At 49.9% G+C, this 12,581-nt stretch overlaps 5 protein-coding genes across 5 annotated transcripts; 4 read left to right on the top strand and 1 right to left on the bottom strand.

The window, feature by feature from the left end:
- Window positions 1–2,430: 2,430 nt before the first annotated feature.
- On the top strand, window positions 2,431–3,468 carry SODALDRAFT_326750 (hypothetical protein). Its single transcript, XM_028610246.1, has one exon. It carries the CDS (start codon window positions 2,901–2,903, stop codon window positions 3,438–3,440), a length of 540 nt encoding a protein of 179 aa, XP_028470401.1. The 5' UTR covers window positions 2,431–2,900; the 3' UTR covers window positions 3,441–3,468.
- Window positions 3,229–5,340, bottom strand: SODALDRAFT_326751 (hypothetical protein). Its single transcript, XM_028610247.1, has 3 exons — window positions 5,240–5,340; window positions 4,236–5,163; window positions 3,229–3,699 (listed from the first exon to the last, which is right to left on the bottom strand). The coding sequence occupies exons 2-3, from the start codon at window positions 5,111–5,113 to the stop codon at window positions 3,687–3,689; spliced, it is 891 nt and encodes a 296-aa protein (XP_028470402.1). The 5' UTR covers window positions 5,114–5,163; window positions 5,240–5,340; the 3' UTR covers window positions 3,229–3,686.
- A 688-nt stretch (window positions 5,341–6,028) lies between these two features.
- On the top strand, window positions 6,029–7,346 carry SODALDRAFT_326753 (hypothetical protein). The gene is made up of 2 exons (XM_028610248.1): window positions 6,029–6,412; window positions 6,528–7,346. Exons 1-2 carry the CDS (start codon window positions 6,233–6,235, stop codon window positions 7,059–7,061), a joined length of 714 nt encoding a protein of 237 aa, XP_028470403.1. The 5' UTR covers window positions 6,029–6,232; the 3' UTR covers window positions 7,062–7,346.
- Window positions 7,347–7,974: 628 nt separating this feature from the next.
- SODALDRAFT_19109 (hypothetical protein) lies at window positions 7,975–8,824 on the top strand. Its single transcript, XM_028607129.1, has 2 exons — window positions 7,975–8,526; window positions 8,726–8,824. The coding sequence occupies exons 1-2, from the start codon at window positions 8,135–8,137 to the stop codon at window positions 8,733–8,735; spliced, it is 402 nt and encodes a 133-aa protein (XP_028470404.1). The 5' UTR covers window positions 7,975–8,134; the 3' UTR covers window positions 8,736–8,824.
- An 885-nt stretch (window positions 8,825–9,709) lies between these two features.
- On the top strand, window positions 9,710–11,967 carry SODALDRAFT_19121 (hypothetical protein). Its single transcript, XM_028607130.1, has 2 exons — window positions 9,710–9,953; window positions 10,454–11,967. Exons 1-2 carry the CDS (start codon window positions 9,786–9,788, stop codon window positions 11,684–11,686), a joined length of 1,401 nt encoding a protein of 466 aa, XP_028470405.1. The 5' UTR covers window positions 9,710–9,785; the 3' UTR covers window positions 11,687–11,967.
- Window positions 11,968–12,581: the final 614 nt, after the last annotated feature.

A 12,581-nucleotide genomic window follows, 5' to 3' on the forward strand; every position in this document is an offset into this window, starting at 1 on the left:
GGATAGCTATATTAATTTAATTAATTAATTACTAATTAGTTAATTTCACGGCGTCGAAACTAATAATAAGTTAATTATATACCCTTAATTCGATTTAAATAATCGAATAGTAATAAGACTAGTAAAACTAAGATATTTAAATATATTATATTAATAGCTTTATTCTATATATATTAAGGATATTTCCTAGGCCTAAACCTATATTTAATATAATAGTACTTAACCTAAATAGTACTAAGAGAGGCTAATAACCCTATTATACCTACTATTTATATAAATTAGACTAATAGCTAGACTAATAGGAGTAAACTTCTTTAAATACTAAAGGATATAGTATATAACTTAGAACGAGTATAGTAAGAGTAAGACGCTTTTTATAATAGTATAAAATATAGCAGCTATATAGCCTTAGTTTAATAGTTTTATACTTTTTAGAGTCTTAGTAAGATTAATTGCTTTTATTTAAAGTAATGTTATTTTATTATCTTATAAGTATATTATGTTATATACTTAAGTAATATATATATATATATATATATATATATATATATATATATTAGCTCTTTACTAATAAAAAGCCTCTTAAATAGCGTAGTATAATAAGTAATAATTAGTTAACTATATTACTTATTATATTAGTAGCTCTCACTATCTTTTATAATCTAACGTATAAGATATCTAATACTACTAAGGCTACTTATAGTACTAGTAATAAGTAATACTATACATTATATAAGAATAAATTCAGAAATAAATATAAGAATAAGTATATAGTTAAATATAAGTTATCTTTTATTATTTAAATATATAATAAATAATATAATATAATAAATAAGGTATTATACTATTTACCTTATATATATATATATTTTATATTATTAAAGCTTATTTTTAAAAATTAAAATAGGTAGTATTATTTACCACACAAAAGCTAAAGAAAAAGTGGTTTTTTTTAAAAAAAAATGATTACTTATTTTCCTCTTAACATATAGGTTAGTATATATCTGTAAAGCTCTATACGTGTAAGAATAGTAACTTACTACGGTCCGCTTTATTCTTAAGCTATCGCGCTATCTCCTAAAGGCTACGGGGCGATATATCCGAGCTATCGGTATCGTTAGTATCCTCTATAGTAGAGACGCGGCGCTTCTTATTCTTCGCGACTATAAATCTAATTAGTATAGTTCTATGCAGAGTTATAGGGATCTATAGGGTATCTTATAGTATAGCGAACACTTAGCTCCTTCCGAGCCGTTATAGTAATTACCGTAGGCTCCGTTCCCGAAGCCGTTTAAGGTAATATAGCCCTTTAAATTACTGTGCTTATCCTAGCACTTTTCGTAGCGGTTATCGTTAAACTGCTCCTGGCTAAATAGCTAAATAAAAAACCCCGTAATAGCCTACGGGCGTTTTATATTAAAATCGGGTAATTTTATTTTACCCGCCTTTTCGTATTTAAGCTATAGTACGATTCCGCGCCGGATCTATTTTATGTGTGAGTATATAGTGCTATATAGGGGTATATAATAATATACCTCCGGCGTTTTCTTTACTATATACTTAGTGATATCTCTCGAGTATCTATTCTTAATTACTATAGATCTATTAGCTTAGTCCTAATATTATAGCGATATATAGATACGTATAGTCTAGTATATATACGGTTAGTTGCTTCCCCTTTATACTAGAGGGCTGTACTACGGGCGCGGGAGGGAGTTTGTTATTAGTAATCTTGTTTAGCTACTATACGCGACGGGTATTAGTAGCTATATTGCGAATTATCCTTGTATTTATCTGTATGGATTTATAACCGCTTATACGTTATATTGCTATATTAGCTAACTGCCTAGTAAGAAGGTATACAACCATAACGTGTAAAATAGCTTTAGAGATAAGGATACTAGTAGATTTAACCCTATAGAATCAAATGCCGATACCTGATTTAATACTATAGCTCTATATAAGGGTGTAAGTGGGTTTATTTACCTAACTCGTTATTAGTTATCTAAAGAGGAAAATAAGATTTGTATAGGCGTGGCGTTATAGTAGTGTAGGGGCACGAAAACTTTTCTAGGCTTCTGATTAGTTAGCTGGCCTAGGGCTATGCTATTAAGGTGCTCTTCCTGCTACTAGCGTACCACTATATACGAGTCTATACACCCCTGTACGGGCGTTTGTCTATGAATTTTTTTGGGATTTTTGGAAGTTGAAATAGACCGTCCTGCCGCTTGCCGTAGTAACCCCACCTTGATTATCTCAGCCACGTCTGCCAGCCACAGAGCCCATATCCCAGCCTTAATTTGGTAATCATGAGAATGACCACGTGATCTAACGTGACAGTTTCCCGTTTCTAGGTACCTAGGCTTCTCAAACGAGGACAAGCCCCGTTCCGTTCACTTTTCCGTACTCCCAGGCTAGTGCTCGCGTCCTCTCGAACCAACTGATGAACCAGCCACGATACAGATATGGGCGACTCCAGGCCATCACCACCTCATCGAAGGAGATTTCCCACGATTAGGCCAAGAACCGATGCCCGATGGCACAACCTCTTTTATAATTATATGTGCGCAGGTCGACGCGGAGGCACAGGTGACGGCATATCGCTTTTCTCTATAGGACCATTGGATTGGCCTCTGCCCTCTGGGTCTGCAACCTCATCGGAATGGATACCCACACTCGTTGCATCAATGCTAGTCGCCAGTTTTGGTGGAGATGTCAGAGAGGTGTGTTGTAGGACATTGAGATTTGGTCAAAGTCGTGTGGAGGACTGGTACTACATAAAGGCTCCTGTTGACCACGTCCCCGGTGGGTGATACCGTGATGCTATTGCTGGTCTTGGTCTCCAGCTTTCGTGCCAGTCTTTTACGTCTGTTGCTTGTCGCTCGTGGCTTCACACTGCCATGGCTGGATTGCGTCCAGCGTCCAGCGTCCAGCGTCGGTCCGAATTAACCCGTGAACAAAGCGAGTACGTCCTACGACGAGACGGCGACAGCGTCGAGACCGGCAACGACTGCTACCCTACCTCCGGAACCTGGACCAGCCCCTTCGACCCCGCGACACACAGCGTGCCCAGCGATGTCTCCATCGACCATCTGGTGCCGTTGAAGAACGCTTGGATTGCGGTCAAGGCTTCCTACGGCTTGACCGTTAGCTCTGCCGAGTACTCGGTCCTGGGGGGACATGCTCAACTCTTGCTGAAGGGGGGGCAGCTTGGGCAAATTGAACTGGCAGGATCGAACTTTTCTTTATATCGTATTGTTTTCTGGCAAGGGGTCATCGGTCGTCGGCAATGCCACCAGAGAAGAAAGACTTTCCTGCACCGGTTTTGCCTCATATTGTACATATCCGCTTCTCCAGGCTTACATTTCAGACACGGGAGCACTTCCCAAGTTCCCTCGTGCAAAGAGAGCACAGCAAAGAGCAAAGAGCAAAGCCGCTGATATTGTCCAGGGTCCTCCCAACACCCAAAACTAAACCACGAGACAGAAGTAAGAAATAATTATCGTCGTTAATTTCCCAGCATGGAAAATGCTTTGCCCGCCCAAAAGTCTACCCAACCACCTTCACTCCAGTTCCGAGTCATTTATCTCACCCCCTTATCTTGTCAGTATAGTGGCAGACGGGTAGGCTTTGTGCATGATATATATAAATGAAAGGGGCGTGTTGTGATTTCTCACAAACCCTCACTAGTCCATATCCCTATGCCGTCAGCCTTTGTGTTCGCAGGGAATCAGAAAATAGGGGGAAGGGGGGGGAGTGTGGTGGCAGGGGGCAGGGGGCAAGGGGCCAGGGGCCAGGGGCCAAGGGTAGGGAAGGACAAAGGCCGAGACAAGAAGGACTTTGAGGAAAACGAGGCTGGACTAGGTGGAACAACTGTACGACCATCTCTCCGAAACACCAGCCCTGGCCGCCTCGAGTCCAGTCCGATGATCCAGAAGCGAGTGCGACCATATCTTTAGCGGCGACTCAAACGAGTATGCAGTCATACATTGGGTGCAGCCAGACGCGACACCAAACGACGTTCGGGTGAGACGGATGAGAAAAAAAAGGGGGGCCAGCGGGACATGCCAGGACGACATCCTTCCGAGGGAGGCCTCAGCCTCCCTCGGGTATCACGGAGAGGTAAAGGAGAAGGAGGGATGAAGGAAATAAGGAAAAGAAAACTGGGGGCAAAGGGGAGGAAAGGGGAAAGAAAGGTGACTCTGGGTGTAACAAGAGAAACCTCGTCAACTTACAGCAAAGCCAGCGTAAGATCACCATGGATCCTCGCCTTGAGTTCAATTTCCACCTCGAGGTTCAGATCAAGCCGCAGCTTCAACGGATCCTTCTTGTCGCCGCCGCCTCCCTGCTGTTGCATCTGCTGCTGCTGCTGCTGCTGCTGCATCTGCTGTTGCATCTGGTTTTGCTGCTGCATGTAAGGGTCCTGCCCGCGACGGCGAGGCGCCATCTGCTTGGCACCGGCGTCCTCCTCGTCCTCCTCTTCCGCCCAGCGCGCTCGCCTGCGGTTCTTCCGCTGCTCGGTCATGGTGCGAGGGACGTCATCCCCTCGGTTGGCGGGTCGTCGTTCCTCTTGCCTCTGCGCCGGAGGGGGGGCCGTGGTGTAGTTGTCTTGTTCTTCTTCGTCCGAGTAGGCTTGGTCGTCCTCGTCTGAGTATGGTTCTTCTTCGTCCGAGTAGTCGTCGTCCAGGTCTTGGTCCTGGTCCTGGTCTTGATCATTCCCGTTCATTTGTTGCTTGGGTTGCTCTTGTGGCTGCTGCTCTGGCTGCGGCTGTTTCTTCTTCCGCGGCCGCTGCGGCTGCTGCTGCGGCTGGGGCTTCTCTTCGGGCTTCTCGTCGGGCTTCTCTTCCGGCTTCTCTTCCGACTTCTCTTCCGACTTCTCTTGCTCTTGCTCTTGCGGCTGCTCCTTTTCCTGCTCCTGCTGTGGTCGCTGATCCTCCTTCCGATCTTCGCTCAGCCCATCTTGGCCACGGCCGGCATCGTCGCCTTCCGCGTCGTTCTCGTTGTCATTGTCGGCCTCGGCCTGGCCTACGTCGGGCCGTGACTCGACCTGCGGGGTCTCTTCCTCAGGCCGATCCTGCTCGACCTGATCCTTCTGGGGTTTTGCGTCCGCCATGTTGTTCCTGACGGCGTTTTGTTGTTTCTCCTCTGCAGGCTCTGCTGCTGCTGTTGGCATGTCAACCATCCCATCCACATGAACGTCTGACCAGGAACGTTGACAAAGAGTAATATTAACACTCACCTTGATAACGGTTGAAGGGGCAATGGGCAATGGACAATGGGGAATTGAGAGTTTCGCGCGAGGAAAAGTCTAAACCGGCCTAGTCGTGACAGGTGTTTTCGGGGAAATGGCCAGCTGGCTTAAATCAGAATATTGTCCGAGGGGAAGCAGGGTATCAATCATATGAAGGGAAAAACTGCGTAATAAGAAACAAAAAGTCTTGTGATGTAATAAGAGTGAGGTGGGGAGACCAAGACCTGCTTCTCATGTCTGTCGCGTACGTTTCTCCATCGACCTAGTGATATCACTGATATCACTCACGCTTGTGGTCTCACGACCCAGAACCGGTTTCTTTCCGATCTCCAGGGTCCGTTCCAGCACGCAGGGTCCGAGTGGGAGTGAACAAGGATAGCTAGATCGTAACCATTCTGCTGACGTCTTGACGGACCCGGCCTTACAAGTTACAGGCATCCAAGGGAACGTTGGAGCTCAAGGTGTCTGGGTAGACATGACGTAACGGCAGCGGTTGGCTCCGTTGTAAAAGACCCGTGGAGTGTGGGTGACTGACTGATGGGGTGGGTGGTTGGGTGGTTGCTTGTCGGATTGGCGGGTTGTAGTGTACGTGTACAGTGTAGGGGCGCCGGAACGGGTGACTATACGATTAGTGAATGTGGCTATTAATTCATGCAACTGGTCAGGTCAGGGCTCTGAACAGGGGATTCCTGGAGGGGCTGCGAGGGCGGAAATCGAGATGGGGCGACATATGACGAAGGCGTCTCCCCACCCCCAGACCCCAGTGACAGCCTACAGCTACAGCCTACAGGACAGCAGTCTCGAGAGCAGACGCTCCATCCGATTTAATCGAGGGAGCCCAAAAAAAGGGAGAAAAAAAAAAGAGAAAAAAAAAGGAGCCCGTCGAAAAGCTGTCAAAGCCAGGCGGACCTTACATCACAAAGCAGGCACTTGGAACATGAGATCTGTTGCTAGCCTCGGCAGCCTCGCTACCCAGGCACCATGGTTCTCGGCCTGCTCTTCATTTCGGCCATACCCACGGTTATCGGCGTGGGAGAAGCGATAAGTGCGCAAAAGAAACAGAATGAAGCGCAAAAGGAAAAGGTCAAATTCGCTCTCGGCATTACCCTAACAATCGACGGGGTAGAAGAAGAGGCTACCGGAGTGTTGACGGATGGAAAGGTGAGTTGGCCTAGTTCATCCATCATCATCACAATTTACCTTATGTATCTATCCCCTTTTACCATCACCAAACAGTACCAAACAACAAACAACTGACGAGAAAGACAATTCCCAGCTATACGTCGACCACAGCGCCTGCCCGGTCAAGGGATTCAAATTCTCTGGGTGGTACTTCATGTACCCCGGCGAAGAACAGCTCATGGGCTTGGTGAGCATGACGAACGACAACCCACCGGCGTTGGGGTGGATCTTCGTGGATGCGGACACACGCGCCGTGCGATACGGCAGCCGGAAGGACACGGTGGGCCACGTTGTCGGGCCGTGGCACTGGACGCCGAACGAGAAATTCCTGACGTTGAGGGGGGGTGGAGAGGGATTCGTGGCTGTCAAGGAAGAACAGGGAGAAGGCGAAGAGCAAGGCGAAGAGCACAAGGGGGACGAAAAGGACAAAAAGGACAAAAAGGACGAAAAGGAGGGAGGAGGCGCCGAGGCGGGGGAGGCAGGGGAGGAGGCGGCGAGGGCCCGTTGGGTGATTCATTGGGACCCAGACGGGGTGCTGCGAGAGCAGCTGGGGGACGAAAGGTGCGTATCGGTGACACTGCGGCGTCAGTTGGCCTTGGGCGTGGATAGTCGCTATGTCAGGGACTAACCCGGGCGACGAACAATCGAACATGGAGACTACGGAGCTAGGAGAAGGTTGCGCTGACGACGGCGGCGTTTGCGGAGTGTGGGTGCTGTGGAGGGTCTCGACCGCCCGAATAGCAGCATCGGGTTTGGGACAGAAATAGAAAACATGTGCGTCATCAAGCAGTTGTATGCCCTTGGATGTGGGATGAAGACGAATAATACGTCTTTTTCTCCTGTTAAATGTAAAATAAAATAAAAAGGAAAAGAAAAACAAAAGGGAGGGAGAGAGAAAGAAGGAAAAACGGACACGTAATTAGAAGAACACGAGGAAATTGACCAGGGGTCGAGAACCTCTCACAACCGTCCATCCCGCTTTCTAGCCCCCCCACTCAAAACATGAAACGGCAGTGCGGGGCCACAAGCCACACTTATGTCGATCATTAAGAACCAGGGGCGTACAGTTGTATGCCCTGGTCATCAGCAGGTACGTGCATGTGGCTGCAAGTTGGGTACGTACTCAACTACTTCAGACAACCATCATGGATATTTGACGTCATTCAGGGTTGGAGGGGCTGGCCTGCTGGTCATCGATGATCGGGATTCGCAGAGGTTTAGGGAGTATTCCTGGGGAAGTGACGAAACACAAGCTGAGATCGCAGAAGAGACAGAAAAACAAAATGCCAAAAGTGAAGAAAAGGAAAAGGCTAAGCGGTGCATGACTCCGGGAAGCATGATCTCATACCGCGACCCCACTCTTCCTCTCACATGGGAGTGAACCCTGAAAGTGAAAAAAAGAGCTTGTCCTTCCAAGACCCTCCAGGTGCCCAGTTTTATATCTCGGGGCCTGTCCTATATCATCACGAAATAATCATACACTAGGGCTTAAGAGTACTTGGCTCAACGACCATTTCAACTCCCGTACCCAGCCTAACTCGGGGATCTCCACTTTCCAACCTTTACTCATATAACACTCACAAGTCACATACACTTAAGGGGACGCCAGATCCCTTACGGCAGCTCAGCTACATCAACACCAACGTCAAAACCCAACACCAACCTTCATAGACCTCTTCTCCGAAGAACCAAACAGAAAACATGGCCTCCCCACGCCGAGAGACGACCAAGTACGCGTCGGAAGACGAAGCCAGCGCCACGGAAGACCCCCAGCCGGTTGCCCCCCAGCGGCAGAGACGGCAACGCCGCAGGCCACAACAGCAGCAGCGGCAACAAGAGGATAGCCAAATGCAGAAACGCCAGTCGGGCGGCCCCTTGGGCGGACTGGGCGGCGTCGACTCGGTCGGCGACACGGTGCAGGGCGTGACGGGCGGTGTGACAAACACGCTGGGCAACGTCGCGGGCGGCGCCCTCCAGAACCAGGACGGCGGTGGAGGGAAGAGCGATACCCTCCGCCTACGGCTCGATCTGAATCTCGACGTCGAGATTACCCTGAAGGCGAGAATTCACGGTGATTTAGAACTGGCGCTCTTGTAAGTACACTTTCATTCCCCTTTCTCGTGCCCTTCGATTGCCCTTCGATTGCCCTTCAATTACCTTTCCACCTTCCAGTTCTTTCATGGCATTTCCCGTCTGTCGTTGTAGCGATCATTTCTCCCATTCACCGCTTCAGCACCTCCCCCCCCCTTTATCAGTTTTCCGTCCGGTTTCTTACCTCCCACTCTACCAAAGGACGGGCTGAAATATACCAAACGACTCATTCCCCTCCCAATACATACTACTACCCGCAACATCGCGAAACAAAACAAGCATACGCATGCATAGATATACGTGGGCAGATCAGATGGGGCTAATTGGTATCGTTGTGTCTTCCTCGCAGGAATTGAACGACGACGCAAAATATTACGGTTTGGCGGCGAATGTTTTTGTTTTCAGTTGTTGTTGTTGTTATTGTTGTACCAAGACATGTCGGGATGATTTTCTTTTTGGATATTTTATTGTTTCCCGTTTCTTTTGGTATGATTACAATATTTGTGGTCTGTGCCATCTGTGGCAGAGGCGGGAGTCGCGGGAACTCCTTTATGATACGATAGCTGGGAGAGCATAAAGTCGGGGTTTGGCTCCCATGATAATAGAGCCCCCAGGTTATTAATACCAACCTGCTACTTGTTTCCCAGCTTTGACCCAACGTAAGGTATGACGAGAGATGGGAAAGTGGAGACTTATTTTATTTGGCAGCGTGATTATGTGATATTAGTCCAACTGGCTTATATACCTACTCATTAAGGTAGTTGAAGGGTTTAAGGGTTTGAAACCCCTGAATCCAACATGACAAGCTGTGTCAATTCCTGTGATAGTTTCTTCGTCGAGAGGTATGTATATAGATAGACTTGGCTTGGGAATTTTGCAGACATGAAGTACGGATAAGGTAAGGTGGACGGACAGTCGACAGTCTTGCGATGCCGATTGTAACCGTTACATCGGGTTCCCGCCCCAGCCAGAACGTGCACGGACCGAGTCAGGGCACAGACCCAAGGTTCTCACTGGGGTAGGTACCTACTCTGTACATTCTTAGGCGGCGTCTCGATGTTTTCACCTTTGCTTCACCGTACAAAGTACAAAGTACAAAGTACTTTGCATGCATGCGTTCCGCTCTGCCAAGGGGCCTCATCGATTAGCCAAACATCTACCCGAGACACACCCTTGTAGCCTGGACGGGATATGAACGACGTCATCGGTCTCCTTTCCCTCTCTTTCAGTCCTTCCTTCTCCTTCTCCTTCTCCTTTGGAGATGTCTCCGTATCCGTACTCTGTACCAACCCGCCTATTGCCTCGTTCTTTCGCTCCACCAGCGTCTGTGTTTTCTTCCTGCACTCCATCACCGCGGCCTTTTCTCGCATCAACTCGCAGAATTCTACTACGCGTGTACACTTACACCCCGGAGGGCCCGGACGCAAACGTAAGTTATAAGCACCCCTAGGCTCTACTACTCTAGCGTGTCGGAAAATCAAGGCAGAAGACCGATCCGTCGGCTATTCGCCATTTTCCCTCTTCTCCTACGTCCCCTTTCTGCATTTCATCTCCCTTCACACCTTCCCTTCCCACTCTCAGCATCTTCATATCATTTTCCATTTTCCCCTGCCTTACGCCACAGCGTCGTGGCTCCGACTATCCCTTCCCTACCTTCTTACAAAGTTACCCCTTGTGACGTTTGTTCTGACGCAACCGCAGCGGATTTTGTCTTCTCATCGCTGTAGTCGTTACCCTCCCAAGTCATTTTGGGTTACTTCCTTGACTCTTATCCCTTCGCGATCGATCGACATCCACCCCCCACCGCGAGCCGGCTAGGAGGAAGACCACCCCCCGTCAGCCCACTCCGTTCGACACGGCAACAAGAGCCATCCATCCCATCGGCCTTCCATCCCTTCCATGCAGACTGCTAACCCTGTGGACCAACAGGGCTCCGGCCCTGTATCGTCTTCATCTCATCACACTCCAGCCGTGTCGCCATCTCACTCACCCACTTCGCCCCATAAACCATCCCGGGAGAATGGGGAAAATGACGAAAATGACGAAGCGGTAATCGACAACCGGGACGCAGACACAAGTCCATCAGAGCAGACCCAGCACGGCAAGACAAAACGCGCCTCGGGAAGCCAACGGCGTCCCGCCTTACCTCGTCTCACCTCCCAATCTCGGGCGCCGCCTTCGGATTTCGGGTCCGAACAGGATGCCCAAACGTCCCAGCAACCAGACGGCGTCACCGATTCATCGGATCAGCCACCACCCCACCAAAACCAAAGCGGGCCCGTTCACGTCAGGGGGTCCAAAGAGATCCCTCTCCACCCGAGGAAAGAATCAGCGTCGACATCGACGTCGACGTCGACGTCCAAGTCTAGGCGACACAGGGACAATGTCTCACCGCCGCCCCCGGCCACGACGGAGCGCACCGAGGATGTCTCACCCGAACTGACCCGTCACCAGACTCCCACTCCAGCCAAACCATCACCACCATCTGAAAGCAAAGACGAAGCAGCTGGTGACCACCAGAGGGACGAGAATGGAGAACCAGAAGGGCAAAATGCCCCCATCCAAATTCCCAAAGTAACACCCATCTCCTCCGGCCTCGCCATTCCCCCCAACCTCGCCGAGCTGGTCGAGGGCCTGGAGGGCAAGTACGTCGATGAATTCGGCAACATCCTCGACTGGGACGGCCAGGTCCTCGGCCGTGCCGCCGGCGACTTGCCGTCCATGATCGGCCGCCCCGTGTCCTCGACGGGCGAGATCATGGACGAGGACGGCCAGGTCGTCGGCTACGTGGCGGAAAACGACGTGGTGCAACGGCCGTCCACTCCCCCTTCCCCGCAGCCGATTCAGGGGATGGGGAACGGGCTGAAGGTGGATCATCACGGTAACATTCTCGACGCGAGCGGGAATGTCGTCGGCCATTTTGACCCCGATCATCTGGCCCGGCAAGCCAGCGGACGACGCACGGGCACAGGGAGTCGCAGTCGGCCAAGGCCGTCTCAAGAAGCTCGCGGTCGGAGCAGGCCGAGGCCAACAGCAGCGCCTAGTCCTTCTGAGATTTATTTGGATGTCAAGTCTACAAACGACGGAGTTCAGCTTATTATCAAGATACCCACGGTGTTTAATGGAGGTGAGAATCCTAACATTCACATTGGAATGAGGTGAAATCTCGGGCGTATCATAATAGATTAGGCGCATGTGTCTATAGCGTGGTCGTTTTAGGGAGTTCAGGGGTTCTGCAGTCCTTTGGACCCTGCCTGCGTCAACGTCATTTCGTTTGAAGACGACGCAAATAGAAGACGAGCCCAGCTTACGAACCTCGTATTAATTATTCCTGTTTTCTTTTTCTAAAATTGTCACCCCCCCATGTCCAAAGAAACATGACGATCGGATGTGACGGGGAATACCGGGGGTGGGGTCGAATAAGCTTCCGCCTCGCATGTGGCCAGTCTACACGTAGTGTACTCTTAGTCTCTTACTGGGGGCCACCGGGCCAGCACACGCCCCCGCCTCAGGGATCGTCCATCTGTGGCGTTTCATCATGTGGCTATGACGACGACCTGGATCTCGATGGGCCAACTCCTGAGTCCTGGCCACCTAACACTGTACATTGTAGAATCTGGGAAACAACCTACCCCGTGTCCACGCGACGAGCCCGAACAACCCCAAACCACACGCAGCTTAGAAGGCATGATCGGGGTGACACCGATTCAAGAAAACAGGTTGCCGGATCTTCCGCAGGCCAATGAAAGACCCCCCACTAGCGTCCAGTCCTTCCCCCAGTCCTTCCCCCAGTCCTTCTCATCCCTCCCACACCCCCCTCTTGGATCCCCCAGCACCACCCCGGGCCACCCCCAGTCCCTCACCGACACCGCCCTGGCCCCAAGTTGGCGTCACTGGGAAACGACGCGGGGCGGTTGTTGGGTCCAGTTAAACCTGTGGCTGCGACGCTGGTGTGTGGCTTTGCGTCATGATATATCGTCAAAACACGACATATCGTCAACACGACCGAGGACCCTTGGACTGATGAGATCATGCAAGCTTAGGTAGGTCTGGCGGA

This window comes from Sodiomyces alkalinus, assembly GCF_003711515.1.
Source record: "Sodiomyces alkalinus F11 unplaced genomic scaffold SODALscaffold_1, whole genome shotgun sequence".
In the NCBI taxonomy this organism is placed as follows: Eukaryota; Fungi; Ascomycota; class Sordariomycetes; order Glomerellales; family Plectosphaerellaceae; genus Sodiomyces; species Sodiomyces alkalinus.

Bases quoted from the DNA above. Each gene is read 5' to 3' on its own strand.
- SODALDRAFT_326750 (XM_028610246.1), top strand. From the start codon at position 2,901: ATGGCTGGATTGCGTCCAGCGTCCAGCGTCCAGCGTCGGTCCGAATTA.
- SODALDRAFT_326751 (XM_028610247.1), bottom strand. From the start codon at position 5,113: ATGGCGGACGCAAAACCCCAGAAGGATCAGGTCGAGCAGGATCGGCCT.
- SODALDRAFT_326753 (XM_028610248.1), top strand. From the start codon at position 6,233: ATGGTTCTCGGCCTGCTCTTCATTTCGGCCATACCCACGGTTATCGGC. The intron at 6,413-6,527 runs GTGAGTTGGCCT...GACAATTCCCAG, and splicing joins GAGTGTTGACGGATGGAAAG to CTATACGTCGACCACAGCGC.
- SODALDRAFT_19109 (XM_028607129.1), top strand. From the start codon at position 8,135: ATGGCCTCCCCACGCCGAGAGACGACCAAGTACGCGTCGGAAGACGAA.
- SODALDRAFT_19121 (XM_028607130.1), top strand. From the start codon at position 9,786: ATGTCTCCGTATCCGTACTCTGTACCAACCCGCCTATTGCCTCGTTCT. The intron at 9,954-10,453 runs GTAAGTTATAAG...GTGGACCAACAG, and splicing joins CGGAGGGCCCGGACGCAAAC to GGCTCCGGCCCTGTATCGTC.